This window comes from Sphaerodactylus townsendi, linkage group LG03, assembly GCF_021028975.2.
Source record: "Sphaerodactylus townsendi isolate TG3544 linkage group LG03, MPM_Stown_v2.3, whole genome shotgun sequence".
Lineage (NCBI taxonomy): Eukaryota > Metazoa > Chordata > Lepidosauria > Squamata > Sphaerodactylidae > Sphaerodactylus > Sphaerodactylus townsendi.
Genome location: NC_059427.1, coordinates 1,238,262 through 1,256,059, shown reverse-complemented (window position 1 = coordinate 1,256,059; position 17,798 = coordinate 1,238,262). Strand labels below are relative to the sequence as shown.

Sequence of the window (17,798 nt, the reverse complement as noted above, 5' to 3'; positions counted from 1 at the left end):
GGAATTCCATCTTGAGACGTGGTCAGAGAAGGATCTCTGGGCCATGGGTTCCCGGAATGGGGACAAAGAACCAAAAGGGATATGACCACCTAAGCAATCCCTTAACTGCATCTAAGTTTTATTTCTTTTATTTCTGTTTTTCAATAAAAATCGTTGAGACCTCAGCTGGTTGGAGTTATTGGAGAAAAGAACCCAGGTTTTAATGAAACAAGCATTGGCTCTCCCAGGCTTGCTTTCATGATATCTACCCTAATCACCGCAGCCAAGAAAACGTGCTCCCCCCTGTATTTTTCTCTCCCATTTGAACGGGGCCACTTGGCACACTACCTGTATTGCTTAATAAACCCTGTTCAAAGGAGAGCCATAATGCTCGCCAGGTTTAATGTTATGCCTTCTGCCTTGTTACATGGCAGATTTAATACGCAAGAAAAGACTAAAAGATTGTGCCCATGTAACGATGGCTCAGTTGAATCTCTGGCCCACCAATTGCTACACTGTCTCAGATTCAAGGAAATCATATCCAAGTATGTGAATCTCACTCCTTTACATTTACCCGATCTTCCCGATTTAATTAGATTACACTACCTGTTGGACAACCCTGATCCTTCTCTCTGTATGATAGTGGCAGACTTTCTCCTGGAAATTACTAAATGCCAGTAGATTTCCTTCGTCCTAACATGTATATCCTGTATTGTATATGCTTTTTAATCTGTTTTTATTATTGTTGTACTGCTGTCTATGCCAATAAAGGCTTGCTTCTAAAAAAAAATAAATTTGGAAACTGTGTGTAATATCAAAGAGTATCTGCAGCATGAGCACAAACATATTTCCCCAGTTTCCCTGTCCTCTAAGAACACTGAACGCCATAATTTGGATGAAGAAGCATTTCATGTTTTTTTCTGACCGTAATTCTCTTCCCATCCAGACAACCGGGTGCCCCAATCCCACCCAGGCACAGAGAGTCCTTACCAGGTGAGAGAACATCTGGGGCACATTCCTGGCCCTGGCCCGGCTGCCCTTCCTCCAGCGGAGCTCTTTCCAACTCAGCTTCCATCTTCTCGGATGGACCCCACCTCTGAAACAGCAGAAACAGCAACAAGAGATGGAGCAGAAGAAGAAGAGTTTGGATTTACACCCTGCTTGTTCCCAACTGTAATGAGTCTCAAACTTCTTTCCCTTCCTCTCCTCACAACAGACTTCTGGTCAGGCAGGTGGGGCTGAGAGAGTCCTGAGAGAACTGTGACAGGCCCAAGATCACCCAGCAAGCGTCATGTGGAGGAGAGGGGAACCAACCCCAGTTCTCCAGATTACAGTCCACCGCTCTTAAGCACCACACCAAGGAACGGATCCTGCCCTGGATGTCTGCCAAACCCTGGACCTTTCCGTGAGCAGACGTGGCAGGGTTTTCTTTAACTAATGGTGAATTATCTGGAGGAACAGGAAGTCCCCTGGAGGGAGTGGCTGCTGATGAACATTGTTAAATCTCCCATTTAGACGTTTTACACTTGGACAAATATCAGGCAGGGAAGCTTTTGGAGAAGGTGAGATATCATTGCTTGAACTGGACGTAGCTGAAAAGAGAAACCCTCACCTGTTCTGCCTGCCTCTTCTCCTCGGCCTGACTCAGGAGGAAACCCTCGGCCAGGGCCACCGCTTGGGAGCTGCTCTGCGGCCCACATCCTCTGACCCAGCCCTGCATTTCGTGGGGCAGGAACTGCTCCAGGATCACCAGGTCCAGGATCTGCTTCTTGGAGTTTCTCTCCGGCTTCAGCCAGCGACTGCAAAGTCCATGGAGCTGGGTGCAAACCTCTTGGGGCCCGTCGGTATCACGGTAGTGGAACTGCCGGAAGCGTCGGCAAAGTACTTCCGAGTCCAGGGGCTCCTGATCCCAGACCTCTGGCATGGCTCTCTCCCAGAATGCAACACCACTCCCAGCTGGGATGGCAGGGGGGCTTCCCCTTGCTCTCTCACCAGGCTCTGGTCTTTCTGGGCTCTGCTCTTCCATCTCCTTCCCCTTCTGTTGGGTCACCTGCAATATTGGAATGATGCCGTCACCCATTTAGCCTTGAACAGAAGCTTCTGTCTGGGGAGGAGAGAGGGAGGTGGGGGGCGGACAGCCATATCCAGAAGGAAAAGAGAATCAGGACTCACGGAGGATCAGAGCAAAAGTGCAGTTCCTAATATTTCACTGTGCTACATACCAGGCTTTTTGAGATACGCCTGTTCGGTCCTTTGGGATATTTATCTGTCTCTGGCTCTTTAAAGATGTCATTTCAGGTCAGGGTGTTTTAGGGGCTTCTGATGGCTACTAAGTGGGCCAGGAGACATGTCCACCCAGGGGCACAGGGGTCTCCTGTTGTGTAGGGCAGTGGGGCATCTTATGCAGGCACAGAGCGGGATTGCATCAGGGTGTGGTTTGTGGTGGAATCAAGGCACAAGGGTTGCTGGAGAAGTGTGTGTGTGTGTGTGTGGGAAACCTTGCCGAATGCACAAGGTTGCAAATTTCAGATTGGGAAGTTCCTGTGGAGTTCAAGGAGTGCCGCCCGTGGAGAGCAGCGCATAAAAGCACAGAGTCCACCTCTCACAGGAGCCATTTCTTACATGACAAATCCACTGTGATTCCAGGCATTTCCAAGCCTCGCTTCTGCCACTCACACAAAACCACTCTGCACCAACGCTAAAGACGGCTCTAAGGAAATTATATTGAAAAAGGACTAGTCTCCAAGTTTATATTTGTAAAGAAAAATGTTACAATCATTCCTAAAGTGTAATATATTCTGAATGTAATCAAATATCAGTTCTTACAAATGATAATATACAAAACTCAAAATTTCTAACAAATAAATAGTCTTTTAACAATAAACCAAGAATAGCTCAGACTCCTTGACTGAGATGAAACCAGATCCCACTGATCATACTGCTATTATTACTGCCATTGTTATCGCTGTTTTAAAAGTTTTAATAATTTATTTATTTTTATGTTTATGTGGTACACCGCCCACCCCCCTCCCGCCCAGGCCTTCCTCCCTCTCCACCAGCCTCCTGAAGCCCTTGGAGAGCAGCGGCAGCTGCTGGGGGGAGGTCTGCCCCAAGCAACCCCTCCCCCTTCCCTCTCGCCAAGAGAGAGGACTGGTCCAAACTCCTCCCCAGCTCTGCCCAGCAGACCCCCAGGCTTTGCAGTGGGTCATCCTCTGGCCATGGACGTAGGTAAGGTTTTTTTTTCCTCGGGTTCGAACCCCCCCATTCATGTCCGAAGCTCCGCCCACCCGTTTGTGGGTTTTTAAACATTTTAGTGCTTTTGGTTGTTGGCCTGTAGGGGCGCATTGTTTGGGCTAGCAGCACCAAACTTTCAGGATTGTTTGGGGACTCTCCTGGTGATGCTACCTGGTGCCAGGAGGTTGTCTAGGGGTGCAGTGCCATGGACTCCTCAGGTGCCCCATCCTCCATTGCTTCCCAATGGGAGCTAATAGAAAATGGGGCTACACCTTGGAGGGTCGATAACTTTGGCCCCTGAACCAAACTTCAATAAACCTGGGTGGTAATACTAGGAGAGACTCCTAAGGATACCCTGAAAGCTCTGAGCCTAGCTTGTCTCATTGCACCCCTGAAAGCAGGCACCCCTTAAATTTCCTAGATTCTTCTTTAAATCCACCCCTCTTGGCATGGATTTAAAGGAGAATCTGAGGTCCTCAGTTTAGAAGAAGAAGAGTTTGGATTATATCCCTCTCTCCTGTAGGAGACCCAAAGGGCTTTACAATCTGCCCTTGCTCCCTCGGCCAACAAACACCCCTGTGAGGTGGGTGGGGCTGAGAGAGCTCCCAAAAAAGCTGTGTGACTAGCCCAAGGTCACCCAGCTGGCGGTGTGGGAGTGCACAGGCTAATCTGAATTCCCCAGATAAGCCTCCAGCTCAAGTGGCAGAGCAGGGAATCAAACCCTGTTCCTCCAGGATTGGAATGCACCTGCTCTTAACCACTACCACATTGAAAGTGATGCTGTTTCAGGGTCGGAGGTATTTTCAACATCACTTTCAATGTTAGCTTGACTAGGGACCCCAGATTCTCCTCCTTTAAGGTGGATTTAAAGGAGAATTTGGGCTCTCTAGTTTAAACACCATTGGAAAGTGATGCTGCTTGGGTGATTCCATCACAGCAGCTGCCCGGTGGGGGGGCGAAAACTCAGACCAGGGTAATTGTGGCTCCATTTTCCCTCTATGCCTCTGCCCAGAGGGAGGGGCAGGGGAGTCTGCCAGCCCCAACCTCGAGAGCTGCTTTATAAGCCAGGCCAGGGGCGGGCTTGGGAGGCGTGGCCATGCCCTAGAGGCGGGTGGGTGGGGCCCCACCCCAACCCTCCATAAAAAAATTTATACCTACTGCCCCTGCCTCTGGCACCCCTAATATTGCCCAGTCTCTGCAACTGTTTCCCCAACTTCCAGACTGACCCAGTTGGGGAGGGGCTGCCTCAGCCTAAGAGGGAGGAGATGGCCTCCCCCCGCCTCCCCTTCTGGGATCCTCGGGGCTCTATGGCTTCCTTCCTGCATGGTGCCCTCAAGAAAGCATCAAGTGGGTGCAGAGGAGGAGGCATGTGGGACTCCTGGGACTCCAATGGGAAGGGAGGGGGGGCAATCAGCCCCGACCTCCCCTAACACGCTACTGCGGGGGGCATTTCTGAGATCTGGGGGGTCTTTGACGCTTCCTCCAGGATAGTTGTGGTCTCCAGGCCCTACCTGGAGGTTGGCAGCCCTGCGGGACCCCTCGGATTCAGAGATCAGCTACCTGGCCAGGTTTTGTGACGTCACATCTGTCCCCAAATCTGGAGGAATCCCCCTGTAAACCCCCCCCCCCCCATATTAAATTCCTCTGGAAGGGCAGCTCTATGGTGTCCTCCCCGCTTTCCAGAAGCACTTTAGTGCCAATAAATACATATATTTGTGTTGTTGTTGTTGTTGTTGTTGTTGTTGTTGTTATTATTATTATTATTATTATTATTATTATTATTATTATTATTATTATTATTCCTGGTGTCTTTGGCTCAGACTTTGTGGATCCCCCTGAGCGCCACCAAACTCCTCCAGAAGGTCTCTGAAGGGGGTGGGGGTGGGGGGGAATAGTTTGAAGGTCCCAAAGAGGACATTACTCCACTGATACCCCCCACACACACCCTTACCTTTCCTAGCTTCCCTGGAGTGAACTCCCCCACGCTCAGCCCCCCTGCAAAATACTAGAGGGACATTCAGTTGTCACGTTCCCCATCCCCACAGCCCCTGACTCGGATGTGTCCATCTCGAGCTCCCCAGCTGTCTCTTCCACTGAGGAAGAAAGAAACCTTGGCCTTGGGGCCACACCTGCCCTCCCCCCAAGTCAGGCTGGATGGGAAGGGATATGGAGGAGAACCCCTACAGAAAGCCCCCCCAAAGCTTTTCTAGAGAGTTTGGGGTATGCAGAGGGGGGCCAAGAAGGGCAGAAGGCCGCGAGAGATCAGCCCCTCGAAGGGCGGGGAGGGTCTGCACAGGAGCCCCTGGTTCACCATGCTTGGCTTATAGGCCTGCTTCCCTGGGGGGGGGGGTCTGGAGGGGGTGAATCCTGCAGGGCTCTTTGCAGCACCCCAAATGCACCCAGCCCATCCCCCCACTCTCCCCCTCTCCAAACAAAGGAGATGTTTGGCAAAGGAAATCTGCTTGTATCACTCACCTGTTTCCAAGAAGCTCTCCCCTGCCTCCCCGCCCCCAACAAATGGAGGTCAGGTGATCCTCTCTGTTGAAGCCAGTCTAGGAATTCAGACTCTTTTAATCCTCACATTGACTTTCTCTGCTGGGGGGAAGGGACCTCCCTGCCAGAAGCTACCTCGGTTTCCCAAGAGAATCATAGTTTCCTTCTCCTTATATGCAAAACTCCCCCCCCCCCCCAATATGCTGAGTGGTGAGGAAGAAAATTACTCATTTAGTCCTTTTTGTTTTGCGTTTATTGTATAGATTCCTTAATGCTATGTTAGCTTTTCCCAGTTTAAACAGCGTTCCTAGAAGCAAGCCAGAATGTGCAAATGAGCCCACACCCTCCCACAGCTTGTCTGGCAGGCAGACTTATCAACTCCAACCAAAGACCTTTTAGATTTACAAAATAAAGATAATAAAGAAGTGGTCCCCTTGGACCATTTGAACTTCCTTTTGTACACATCTCAAGGCATTCCCAGGCAGAGAGGATGCAACTTTGCAGCGCCTCCTTCTGGACTTATTTCAACGGCTCCTCTTCACAAAACTCTAAGGGACTATAGCTGTGTTTCTCTAATAATGTATTGTCGGAAGGCTTTCACGGGCCGGAATCACTTGGGGTGCTGTGTGGTTTCCGGCTGTATGGTCGTGTTCTAGCAGCATCTCTTTCCTGACGTTTCTGCATCTGTGGCTGCATCTTCAGAGGACCTTGATAGTAGGAATGGAAAGCAAGTGGAATATATATACTGTGAGGTCAAAAGGTGAGGCCCTCTGAATAGAGTAGCCCGGCATGTGAATCACAAAGAAGTCTGTAGCCTGGGAGTAACAATGAAGATACAAAACGTCAGCCGAAACGTCAGGAGAATGCTGCTAGAACACGGCCATACAACCCGGAAACCACACAGCACCCCTGTGTTTCTAATGTTTTCCTTTTTGTTGTATTGTGTTGTTGGGAGCTGCCCCCTTCCCCCCCCGTTGATCTACTGTATAAGAAGTCTGAGTTTTGCTCTGGCCAGGGCGGTCCTTGCCTGGAAGGAGCTTGAAATCACAATAAAGGACCTCTGCCTTGCAGGCCTCTTGTCTCTGAGTTCGCTCAGTGCTGCCCGCTCATGGCTGGAAACACAGGACTAGATGGCCTCTGAGGTGCCCTCTCAGTTTCCAGCCCTGCCCTTCTGAAGAGTCCCCTGCTTAGGGCCTGGGCCACAAATACAGGAGCTGCAAGCAGAGATTCACAAATGCTGCAATGCAAATGTAACCCAGCAGAACCCTGGTGACGTAGATCTGAAATTAAAGGGGGGGGGTTAAAAATCCCCCTAATTTTAAAAAATGTATTCTCTGGGTCCACGCAGAAAATCCACTCTAGAGTTTAGGGTTGCCTCCCAACCCCCACCTGTTCAATCTATGAGTGATTGCGGGGCAGGAAGAGGAGGCTTAGAACTGCAATGAGGAGATGGGATCCCCCCCCACACACACAAATTTTGCAGGCCCCCACTTGCATTGCATTGGAGTTAATGAGCTTGAGAGACTGCAGCTGAACGATTGCACGGCCAGATCTCTTTTCACCCCCAGATCTTATTTATTTGTTCTGACTCCCCATGAAGGGGAAGGAAGCCTGTTCCTGCGCCCCACGTCTTGTCAGGCTCTCAAACGTGGAAATAACAGAGACCGTAGGCAAGTCCTAAAGCAGTTTATTTCTACAACTGCATAGTACCATGCTGAATCTAAGCTCCCTCCAGATCCAGAGGGATTATATCGCTCACCTCGAAGGGCAGCCTCAATGGTGCTCCCCTCCCTCAGCTTCCTAGAAGCTTTTAGTACAATACATATATTTGTGGTATTATTATTATTATTATTATTCCTGGTGACTCTGGCTCAGACTTTGTGGATCCCCTGAGCCACCCAAACCCCTCTGAGAAGGTTCTGGCAAGTGTCCAGTGAAGGTCCCAACAGGAGGACATCTAATTGACACCCCCCCCCACCCACACCCCTTCCTGGGTTCCCTGGAGTGAAGCCCTACGCTCAGCCCCACTGCAAAGTACTGGAGGGACATTCATTTGTCAATGTCTCCATCCCCACTCGTTCTTGGCCGCCTGGACCCCACAGCCCCCCTGACCCCGGATGCCCATTTCGAGCCCCGAGCTGTCCTTCCAGTGGAGGAAGAAAGAAACATTTGGCCTTGGGGGGCCACACCTGCCCCCCCCAAGTCAGGCTGATGGGAAGGATGGCGGAGGAAAGCCCCCCCCCCCCGAAAGCTCCAAAGCTTTTCTAGAGAGTTTGGGATATGCAGAGGGGGCCAAGAAGGGCAGAAGGGCTCTTCTGAGAAAACGCCACAAGCTGCCTACTCCTGCCCCGACCCCAGGGACTAGATGGCCTCTGAGGTCCCCTCTCAGTTTCCAGCCCTGCCCTTCTGAAGAGTCCCCTGCTTAGGGCCTGGGCCACAAATACAGGAGCTGCAAGCAGAGATTCACAAATGCTGCAATGCAAATGTAACCCAGCAGAACCCTGGCGACATAGATCTGAAATTAAAGGGGGGGGGGTTAAAAATCCCCCTAATTTTAAAAAATGTATTCTCTGTCCACGTGCAGAAAACGCACCTAGAGTTTGTGGTTGCCTCCAACCCCCACCTGTCTGTCTATGAGTGATTGGGGCTGGGGGGGGCAGGAAGAGGAGGCTTAGAACTGCAATGAGGAGATGGGATCCCCCCCCACACACACAAATTTTGCAGGCCCCCACTTGCATTGCATTGGAGTTAATGAGCTTGAGAGACTGCAGCTGAACGACATTGCACGCCAGATCTCTCTTCGTCTCCCAGATCTTATTTAGAGGAGTTTGTTCTGACTCCCCATGAAGGGGAAGGGAAGCTCTGTTCCTGCTCTAATGCCTTGTCAGGCTTTCCTCAAACGTGGAAATAACAGAGACCGTAGGCAAGTCCTAAAGCAGTTTATTTCTACAACGCGTACAGTACCAAAGAAAGCTGAATCTAAGCTCCCCCGCTTAGATCCAGAGATTATATCCTTCAATTCCCCCCCCCCCCCATTTGATTCCCACCAAATGTGTTTCACCAAGTGTATAACATTTGCACTACAGAGCTTCAAGAAACCTGGGAACGTTCGCACTTTCCCGCAGGAGGGCTGGCGCCAGGGGATTGCCAGGGAGGGGAGAGGGAAACAGGAAAGCATTTACAGGAAACATTTGCACTTCTTACACAGCAAGACATCTGGGCATTGGCAGGTTTGGACCTGACATTCTGCCCCCCTTAAGACCTCCCCCCTCCTCCTGGGCGATCGGGGTAAGCCCGGTGGAATGCTTTCACCAAGTGAGGGGCTTGAACATGTTTGGAATCAACACACTCGTTGTCCCCAACTGGGAAATGAGTCCATGCGATCAGATACTGCAGCCGCCCACGGTGCACCCGGGAGTCTAAAACCTCCTCCACCTCATGGTGCGCCTCCCCCGGCACTGTTATCGGAGCCGGTGTGGCTGGCTGAGGGTGCCTTGTCAGTCTGAGGGGGGGGGTGTGCCTTCTTGAGAGAAGGTTTCACGAAACACGGATGCACAGACTTCAAGTTTTGGCAATCAGACTCGGCTGTCACGCCATTTATCACTCTGAGTATCTGGAAGGGACATATGTACCTCTTCCCCAGTTTCCTACACCTCTACAGCCCCCGCAAGTTCTTGGTGGACAAGTACATCCAATCCCCCACCGTATATCACCGCCACTTCTTGTCGGCCTGTCAGCTATACCCCTATGCTGTCTTTTCCAGGGCCTGCTGCATCGGTCCCTTATATGCTTGCTGAATGGGAATCGCACCCACTCCCTGAAGGCTCTATGGGCCCCTGCTGACCTCCTCTAGGAAAGGAAACGGGCTTCACTGATTGACCTCGAGATCATTTCAAAGGGGTCCTGACGTCAGGACAGACTGCTGCTAGAACACGGCCATAGAGCCCAGAAACCATATAGCACCCCAGTGATTCCGGCTGTGAAAGCCTTTGGCCTCATATTGCTTTGAAAAAACAACTCTTAAAGTAGAGATAAGGTTGTATCTGTGCACTAGTGAAATCCTGCCTTCATGATGGCAATGTGCTCTGGACAAAGCAGACAAATGTACTCTCTCAAAAATATCACAAAGATTCACCAATTGAACTTCCGGGTTTCCAAGGGTTGCCCTTAAAAACAACTTAGAGAAGTTTGGGAAACAAACTGGGGTGTCTCATCAGAGAGTGGACAGGGGTCTTGCAATGAGCATTCCGAAACTTCCTCCTCTGTGCGGGTTCTTTGATGCTTTTGGTCTGCCCCTCCAATTGAATCCCTTGCCAGTCTGAGCATTCAAAAGGTCTCTACTTTGTGCAAGTTCTTTGATGCTGTCTAAGTGTGTCACTCCAAAGAAATCTCTTTCCACACTCTGAGCATTCAAAAGGCCTCTCCTTTGTGTGAGTTCCTTAATGCTCTTGAAGAGTGTCACTCCGAAGAAAACTCCACATTCCGAGCATTCAAAAGGTCTCTTCTTGGTGCAGTGGCAGAGGGCCGAGGGGATGGGGGGGGGTGCGTCGTGCACTGGGCGCACACCTGGGGGGTGCAAAATCACCCCTGGCCCCTCCCCACGACCCCCCGCGGCACCCCACCCACATACCCCTTCCCACTTACCTACATTCCTTTTCTTTTTTAGTACTTTTTGAGGTTGAAAAAAGCGACCTAGTTACAGTTCAGGGGAAAAAATGCCTGAGGACAGTTCCCAGGAGACCTTGGAGGTCACCTGGGAAGTATAGTTCGTCAGGCAGTTTTTTCCCTGAACTGTGAAGGGGCTGCTTTTTTCAGCCACAAAAAGTACTAGAAATAAAAAAGGAATTTAGGTAAGTGTGGGAAGGGTGGTGGTGTGTGCCGCGGGGGGTTCGTGGAGGGCTGGAAAAAACACATTGCGCATCAGGCGCAGTGTGGCCCAGCTATACCTCTGTCTTGGTGTGAGATCTTTGATGCTGTTGAAGATGGGCACTGCGACTGAATCTCTTTCCACACTCTGAGCATTCAAAAGGTCTCTCCTTTGTGTGAGTTCTTTGATGCACACACAGAGTGCTATTGTGACTGAATCTCTTTCCACACTCTAGGCATTCGAAAGGCCGCTCCTTCATGTGGATTCTTTGATGCACATAGAGATGGCTACTTTGACTGAATCTCTTTAAACACACAGAACATTCAAAAGGTCTCTCCTTTGTGTGAATTATTTGATGCTGTTTGAGAGTAGTACTACGTGTGAATCTCTTTCCACATTCTCTGCATTCAAAAGGTTTCTCTCCCGTGTGGGTTCTTTGGTGCACAAGGAGCTGTGATCTGTAGCTGAAGAACTTTCTGCACCTAAAGCATTTATGTGCCCTTATTGTGCCATGCTTTGGAATGTGTACATCATTACCCTTTCTTCTCCCAGAGAAGGTCATTTGTGTCTCTACGCAGATTAATGGCTTTTCTTCTGAATGCGTCCTTTGGTGCTGAAAAAGGTCTGATCTTTGTGAGAAGCTCTTGCTACAGTCAGAGCAGCTGTAAGTTGTCTCTTGATTATGTGTTCTCTGATGTCTAAGCAGCTCTGCTCTGCAAAGGAACCTCTTTCCACAATTCAAGCATTTATGGCTCTTCTTTACTCTGTGCATTTGCAAATGGATCTCAAAGGGTACACTTTCACTGCTGTTTTTCCTGGAGTTGATTCTCTGGTCAGCGTGGAAGCCTTCGTTCCTTCTTCTTTTTGTTGACCTTACTTCTTGGACTGGGATTTCACTGAAGCCTCCGCCAGTGGACAGAATGGGTGTATCCTTTCTCTGGTCTGCATGACTTCCCTCTTGACTCTGTGGTCCACCTCTGCCCCGGAAGTTTTCTTTGGAATCTTCATCCTTGCCTTCTTCCACAGAGAACCCCTGTAGCCCCCCAACCATCTCCCTGGCGTGTGCTGTGGGAGGAGAAAGGTCCAGTTATCATCTAGGTAAGAATAGTTTTAAATACCTTGGCCTTTCTTTCAAACAATCTTTCATGAATCCCCCATAAAAAGGCAGTGATCACCAGTGGTGGGATTCAGCAGGTTCACACCACTTTGGCAGAACCAGTTGTTAAAATGGTGCTTGTAAACAACCAGTTGTTAAATTATTTGAATCCCAACACTGGTGCTTACTCAGTCCTCAACTAGTACTTCTGGAATCATCCACTTTTGCTACAGCAGAGGATATTCTTTTATTCCGGCTGCATTAAAGATTTTTAATGCAAAGACTGAATTCCACCTACTTTGTGGGGTTCCAATCTGGATACAGGCTGTCAACCATTCATTGAATTCCCTACAATCCAAATTTTTCCACAAAATTATGTGACTACTGAACTGTGTCCCCTATGCAGCCCTATGTTTGGAACTTGGGCAAAATTCTTTGGAAATTAAAGCCTGGCTGACAACCTTTAGATTTTGGCTGCGGCTTCATTATCTACAATCTGATCATTCCCTTGTTTCCTTAATACTTTGGGACACACAGATTAATCCCTGGTTTTCTCTGATTGAAAGGAAAATTGTATCTATTGGATTGCCTCCTGAATCACTCTATTCTCTCTCTTGTTCAGAAGCGTACAAACTATTAAAATGTCGGCTCTTAGATTGGGAATTTGCAGAATTATATCAGGCAGCTAAACAAACTTGCTCTCCTACACAATTTCTAATTCCATTTGAGCAGGGTCGCATGGCCCATCACTTATATTTTCTAACTAACCTCCGCACAAGGAGAGCTTTCACAATTGCTAGATTTAATGTCAGGCTGTCTGTCTTACTAAATGGCAGCTTTAACAACCTAGAGAAATCTAAAAGGTCATGTAGTGTTGTGTGGTGTCGCATTGACGTGGCTGGGGCGGTGTAGCGATGGTTGGAAGGGGGATTGTGGAAGATGGGGTGCGAGGATTGAAGTAATGTGCATTGGGGAATGCTTGCAATTGTTATTATTATCATTACTATTACTATTATTAGTAGTAGTAGTAGCAGTTGTAGTAGTTGTAATACCAACCAAGTTGAAACACTGGCTCACCAGCTATTATACTGCACGAGATTTGCCAAAATTAGATCTAAATATGTCAATTTATAACCACTCTTCTAACCTAAGTTAACAGATTTGATCAGACTATTTCTCTTGCTGAACAACTCTCATTCTGCATTTTGTGAAGAGGTTGCAAGCTTTGTTATGGAGATAATTCAGAGTCAGTAACAATCTGTATTTAACTGATGTCTTTTATTGCTTTTAAAAGCCTATATTTTGCTGGGAGTTTTGCTGTTGTTGTTCTGTTTATGCCAGTCAGACACTGCTCATTCCCGGGGGGGGGGGGGGTTCTTTCTCGGAACTTCTTCCCCCACCCCGCAAAGAGGATGCTGGTCACACCTTACAGCCACCAATGGCTCCCAGTGAGGAAGCTTTTGTATTCAGCCTGCCCCTCCCCAAACTCCACTTGTGGACTTCTAGGGGGTTGAAAGAACCCTTCCCCCTCCGTTCACACTTGACTGGTCACGTAGCTCCTTTGAGCCTCTGCTGTTGATGGTTAAATGGAAGAGGAAGCAGAAGAGAAGGCTTTTGGGCACCACAGTTCTCTTCCCTAAAGATCCTCAATGGAACTCACCAATCCCATCCCTTTCCTCTCCGCACAAGAGGCACCTTGTGAGGCAGGTGGGGCTGAGAGAGTTCTGGGAGAACGGTGACTGGCCCAAGGGAGATCACCCAGCAGGCTTCCAGATGGAGGAGCAGTCAGACCTTTGCCTCCAGATCAGAGTCTGCCACTCTCAAGCGCTGCACCCGGCTGGCTCTCCAGATCACAGTCAGAGGAGATCACTCTCCTTGGGAGGACAGGAGTGTTCCAATGGGTGTCAACGGAGAAACGAGGGTGGGGCCCCTTCCAGAGTCTTCCTGGGGGCCTCTCAGTCCTGCATTGGCTCTCTGGCTCAGCTGCCTCAGGGAACCCAGGAGCCTTTGGTCCCCCCACCCAGCCAGGCTGAATCTCGCTTTTGCTGCCTTCCTGCCACCTCGAGGCCTCCGCAAGGAAGCAAACGGCCCGAGTATGAGCCTCAACTTGCAGTATCAATATTCAAGATTTTGACTCCCGCCTCATCCGAAAAGCCTGCAATGGGTACCTCTGAGGGCACCTCTGAGAGCTGCTTACCCAGAGACGCCACGCTCCAGTAGTTCTGCCAGCATAGCGTCACTCGCATAGAAGCTCTTTGGTGTGGATCCAGCAACGCCCACTCTGCCTCGGTGAAATACACGGCCACCTCCCCAAAGGAAATCGGAGGCTGAAAGAAAGAGCAGATTCCCTCATGAGGGGTCATGCCAGGCAGAGATGGCATTCAGGGAGGGTGCAGGACGGAGGGCTCAGTTTGTGGGGTCCCCCCCAGCACCAACTGCAGGAGGAAAGAACCCCTGAGAAAGGAGGGGGGACCCAGGCTGTCCTACTTATACATCTCCCCTACCTGGACTCGAGGGGCTGCAGCTGGGCACCATGTGTCTCTGCAAAGAGGGCGGATCAAGAGTGTCTCTTCACTGCCTGCGAGGGAGGGGAAAGGGGAAGAAAGAGCATCAGTCTCCATTTCCTGTCCTCTCTGCTCCCGTGAATCCTGCTTTATGCTCCTTCATTCCACGGGCTGCGAAATCTTCCCAGAGGGACACTCAAAAAGAACCGAAACACTTTCCAGTGAGTGGCCAGAGGGGAGAAAGAGGAGCAAAAGTTGCCCATGAGCCTCAGGGACCTGTAAAGGCCACTGACTCGTTTCAGAGTTCTGTGTTACTTGAAACCTTATCTGTCCCATGAACACTGGAGCTGAAAAATGTGAGAGCATCTCTGCTAGATCAGACCAAAGGCCCAGCCAGGCAGGTGGGAGAGAAACAGGCAGGCTAAAATGATGTCGCCTGGCACCTCGCTGGCCAAAAAACCAGACCAAAACTGAGCACATTTGGAAACTGTGAGTTGAGCTGTTAGAGGACCTCAAAGGAAGGAAAGCCCCTGGCCCTGATTCTATAATTCCAGAGATTCTGAAATTTCATACCGATTGGTGGGCCCCTATCCTGGCCACTCTTTTTACCCAAGTAAACAGCTCAGGTATCCTACCCAAGACTTGGCTGTCTGCGACTGTGTTTCCCATCCATAAAAAAGGAAGCCACTCAGAGCCTGCCAACTTCCGCCCCATCAGCTCCTCTCAGTGATAGGGAAGATTTATGCCAAATTGCTACTGAAGAAACTTCAGCTGTGGCTTTCCTACTCTGGTGCAGTGTGGGCTGAACAAATAGGCTTTCGCAAGGGGAAATCTCCTCTGGACCACGCCTTGGTGCTATTACACCTAGCCAGTAAATACTCAATCAATGCAGATAACAAACTCTACGCTGCCTTTATTGATTTAAAGGCTGCCTTTGACTCTGTGCCGAGAGAACTTCTCTTCAATCCAAATTTTTTCACAAGAAAACTGGACTCCCAAATTGCGTGCCCTATGCAGCCCTTTGTCTGGAGTTAGGTCAAAACTCCTTGGAATCAGCCGCTTGACTGAGGACTTTTAGATTCTGGCTGTGAATTCATTTTCTCTCGGACTGTACTTCCCTGGTCCACCGTCTGCTCTCTGACACCCATTCCAACCCCTGGTTTTCCATAATTGAAGAAAAAATTGCCTCTATTGTACTGTCAGGGGATTCACTTTGCCCTTTGTCCTATTCAGAACCTTATAGGAAATTAAAAGGTCAACTACTGGATAGAGAGTTCTCTACTGTGATGGAAAATAGTTAGCTGAACTATGTATTAGCTAGAAACATGTGATATTATGCAACCAGTATTATTAGGAAGCTGAAGTATGTGAACATGGAGTTTACAGACTTCATCCCAAAAGGGGGCGTGTGATGGAACAGTACTGTAAAACTAGCAAAGTCACATATGACTGTGAAAAGCATCTTTGCCTTTTGATCTCCTGGAGGGAGGACAGGAAACTATGCAGAGGTGCCAGGATGAAACTTCAAAGGCCTAAGTTACCTAATGGCCTGAACAGAGTTTTCCTGGGAAAGGGAAAACAAAGGTTTTAGGAATTCCATCTTGAGACGTGGTCAGAGAAGGATCTCTGGGCCATGGGTTCCCGGAATGGGGACAAAGAACCAAAAGGGATATGACCACCTAAGCAATCCCTTAACTGCATCTAAGTTTTATTTCTTTTATTTCTGTTTTTCAATAAAAATCGTTGAGACCTCAGCTGGTTGGAGTTATTGGAGAAAAGAACCCAGGTTTTAATGAAACAAGCATTGGCTCTCCCAGGCTTGCTTTCATGATATCTACCCTAATCACCGCAGCCAAGAAAACGTGCTCCCCCCTGTATTTTTCTCTCCCATTTGAACGGGGCCACTTGGCACACTACCTGTATTGCTTAATAAACCCTGTTCAAAGGAGAGCCATAATGCTCGCCAGGTTTAATGTTATGCCTTCTGCCTTGTTACATGGCAGATTTAATAAGCAAGAAAAGACTAAAAGATTGTGCCCATGTAACGATGGCTCAGTTGAATCTCTGGCCCACCAATTACTACACTGTCTCAGATTCAAGGAAATCAGATCCAAGTATGTGAATCTCACTCCTTTACATTTACCCGATCTTCCCGATTTAATTAGATTACACTACCTGTTGGACAACCCTGATCCTTCTCTCTGTATGATAGTGGCAGACTTTCTCCTGGAAATTACTAAATGCCAGTAGATTTCCTTCGTCCTAACATGTATATCCTGTATTGTATATGCTTTTTAATCTGTTTTTATTATTGTTGTACTGCTGTCTATGCCAATAAAGGCTTGCTTCTAAAAAAAAATAAATTTGGAAACTGTGTGTAATATCAAAGAGTATCTGCAGCATGAGCACAAACATATTTCCCCAGTTTCCCTGTCCTCTAAGAACACTGAACGCCATAATTTGGATGAAGAAGCATTTCATGTTTTTTTCTGACCGTAATTCTCTTCCCATCCAGACAACCGGGTGCCCCAATCCCACCCAGGCACAGAGAGTCCTTACCAGGTGAGAGAACATCTGGGGCACATTCCTGGCCCTGGCCCGGCTGCCCTTCCTCCAGCGGAGCTCTTTCCAACTCAGCTTCCATCTTCTCGGATGGACCCCACCTCTGAAACAGCAGAAACAGCAACAAGAGATGGAGCAGAAGAAGAAGAGTTTGGATTTACACCCTGCTTGTTCCCAACTGTAATGAGTCTCAAACTTCTTTCCCTTCCTCTCCTCACAACAGACTTCTGGTCAGGCAGGTGGGGCTGAGAGAGTCCTGAGAGAACTGTGACAGGCCCAAGATCACCCAGCAAGCGTCATGTGGAGGAGTGGGGAATCAACCCCAGTTCTCCAGATTACAGTCCACCGCTCTTAAGCACCACACCAAGGAACGGATCCTGCCCTGGATGTCTGCCAAACCCTGGACCTTTCCGTGAGCAGACGTGGCAGGGTTTTCTTCCACCAATGGTGAATTATCTGGAGGAACAGGAAGTCCCCTGGAGGGAGTGGCTGCTGATGAACATTGTTAAATCTCCCATTTAGACGTTTTACACTTGGACAAATATCAGGCAGGGAAGCTTTTGGAGAAGGTGAGATATCATTGCTTGAACTGGACGTGGCTGGAAAGAGAAGCCCTCACCTGTTCTGCCTGCCTCTTCTCCTCGGCCTGACTCAGGAGGAAACCCTCGGCCAGGGCCACCGCTTGGGAGCTGCTCTCTGGCCCACATCCCCTGACCCAGCCCTGCATTTCGTGGGGCAGGAACTGCTCCAGGATCACCAGGTCCAGGATCTGCTTCTTGGAGTTTCTCTCCGGCTTCAGCCAGCGACTGCAAAGTCCATGGAGCTGGGTGCAAACCTCTTGGGGCCCGTCGGTATCACGGTAGTGGAACTGCCGGAAGCGTCGGCAAAGTACTTCCGAGTCCAGGGGCTCCCGATCCCAGACCTCTGGCATGGCTCTCTCCCAAAATGCGGCACCACTCCCAGCTGGGATGGCAGGGGGGCTTCCCCTTGCTCTCTCACCAGGCTCTGGTCTTTCTGGGCTCTGCCCTTCCATCTCCTTCCCCTTCTGTTGGGTCACCTGCAA

At 49.3% G+C, this 17,798-nt stretch overlaps 2 protein-coding genes across 3 annotated transcripts in view; one reads left to right on the top strand and one right to left on the bottom strand.

Annotated features, from left to right (window-relative positions):
- LOC125428596 (zinc finger protein 345-like) overlaps window positions 1–17,798 on the top strand; it is a 320,997-nt gene that overhangs the window by 159,207 nt on the left and 143,992 nt on the right. The gene's annotated exons all lie outside the window — the stretch shown is intronic.
- Window positions 10,477–17,798, bottom strand: part of LOC125428777 (zinc finger protein OZF-like) — a 798,123-nt gene continuing 790,801 nt past the window's right edge. Inside the window, exons 1-2 of one of the 2 annotated variants that reach the window (XM_048489414.1) lie at window positions 13,867–13,929; window positions 10,477–11,638 (exon numbers count right to left, since the gene is read on the bottom strand). In XM_048489414.1, the coding sequence (XP_048345371.1) occupies window positions 10,647–11,638; window positions 13,867–13,915 (1,041 nt within the window). In that variant the 5' untranslated portion in view covers window positions 13,916–13,929 and the 3' untranslated portion in view covers window positions 10,477–10,646. Of the gene's footprint in view, window positions 11,639–13,866; window positions 13,930–17,798 lie in introns of those variants that run through there. The other variant, XM_048489413.1, reaches the window with a different exon arrangement.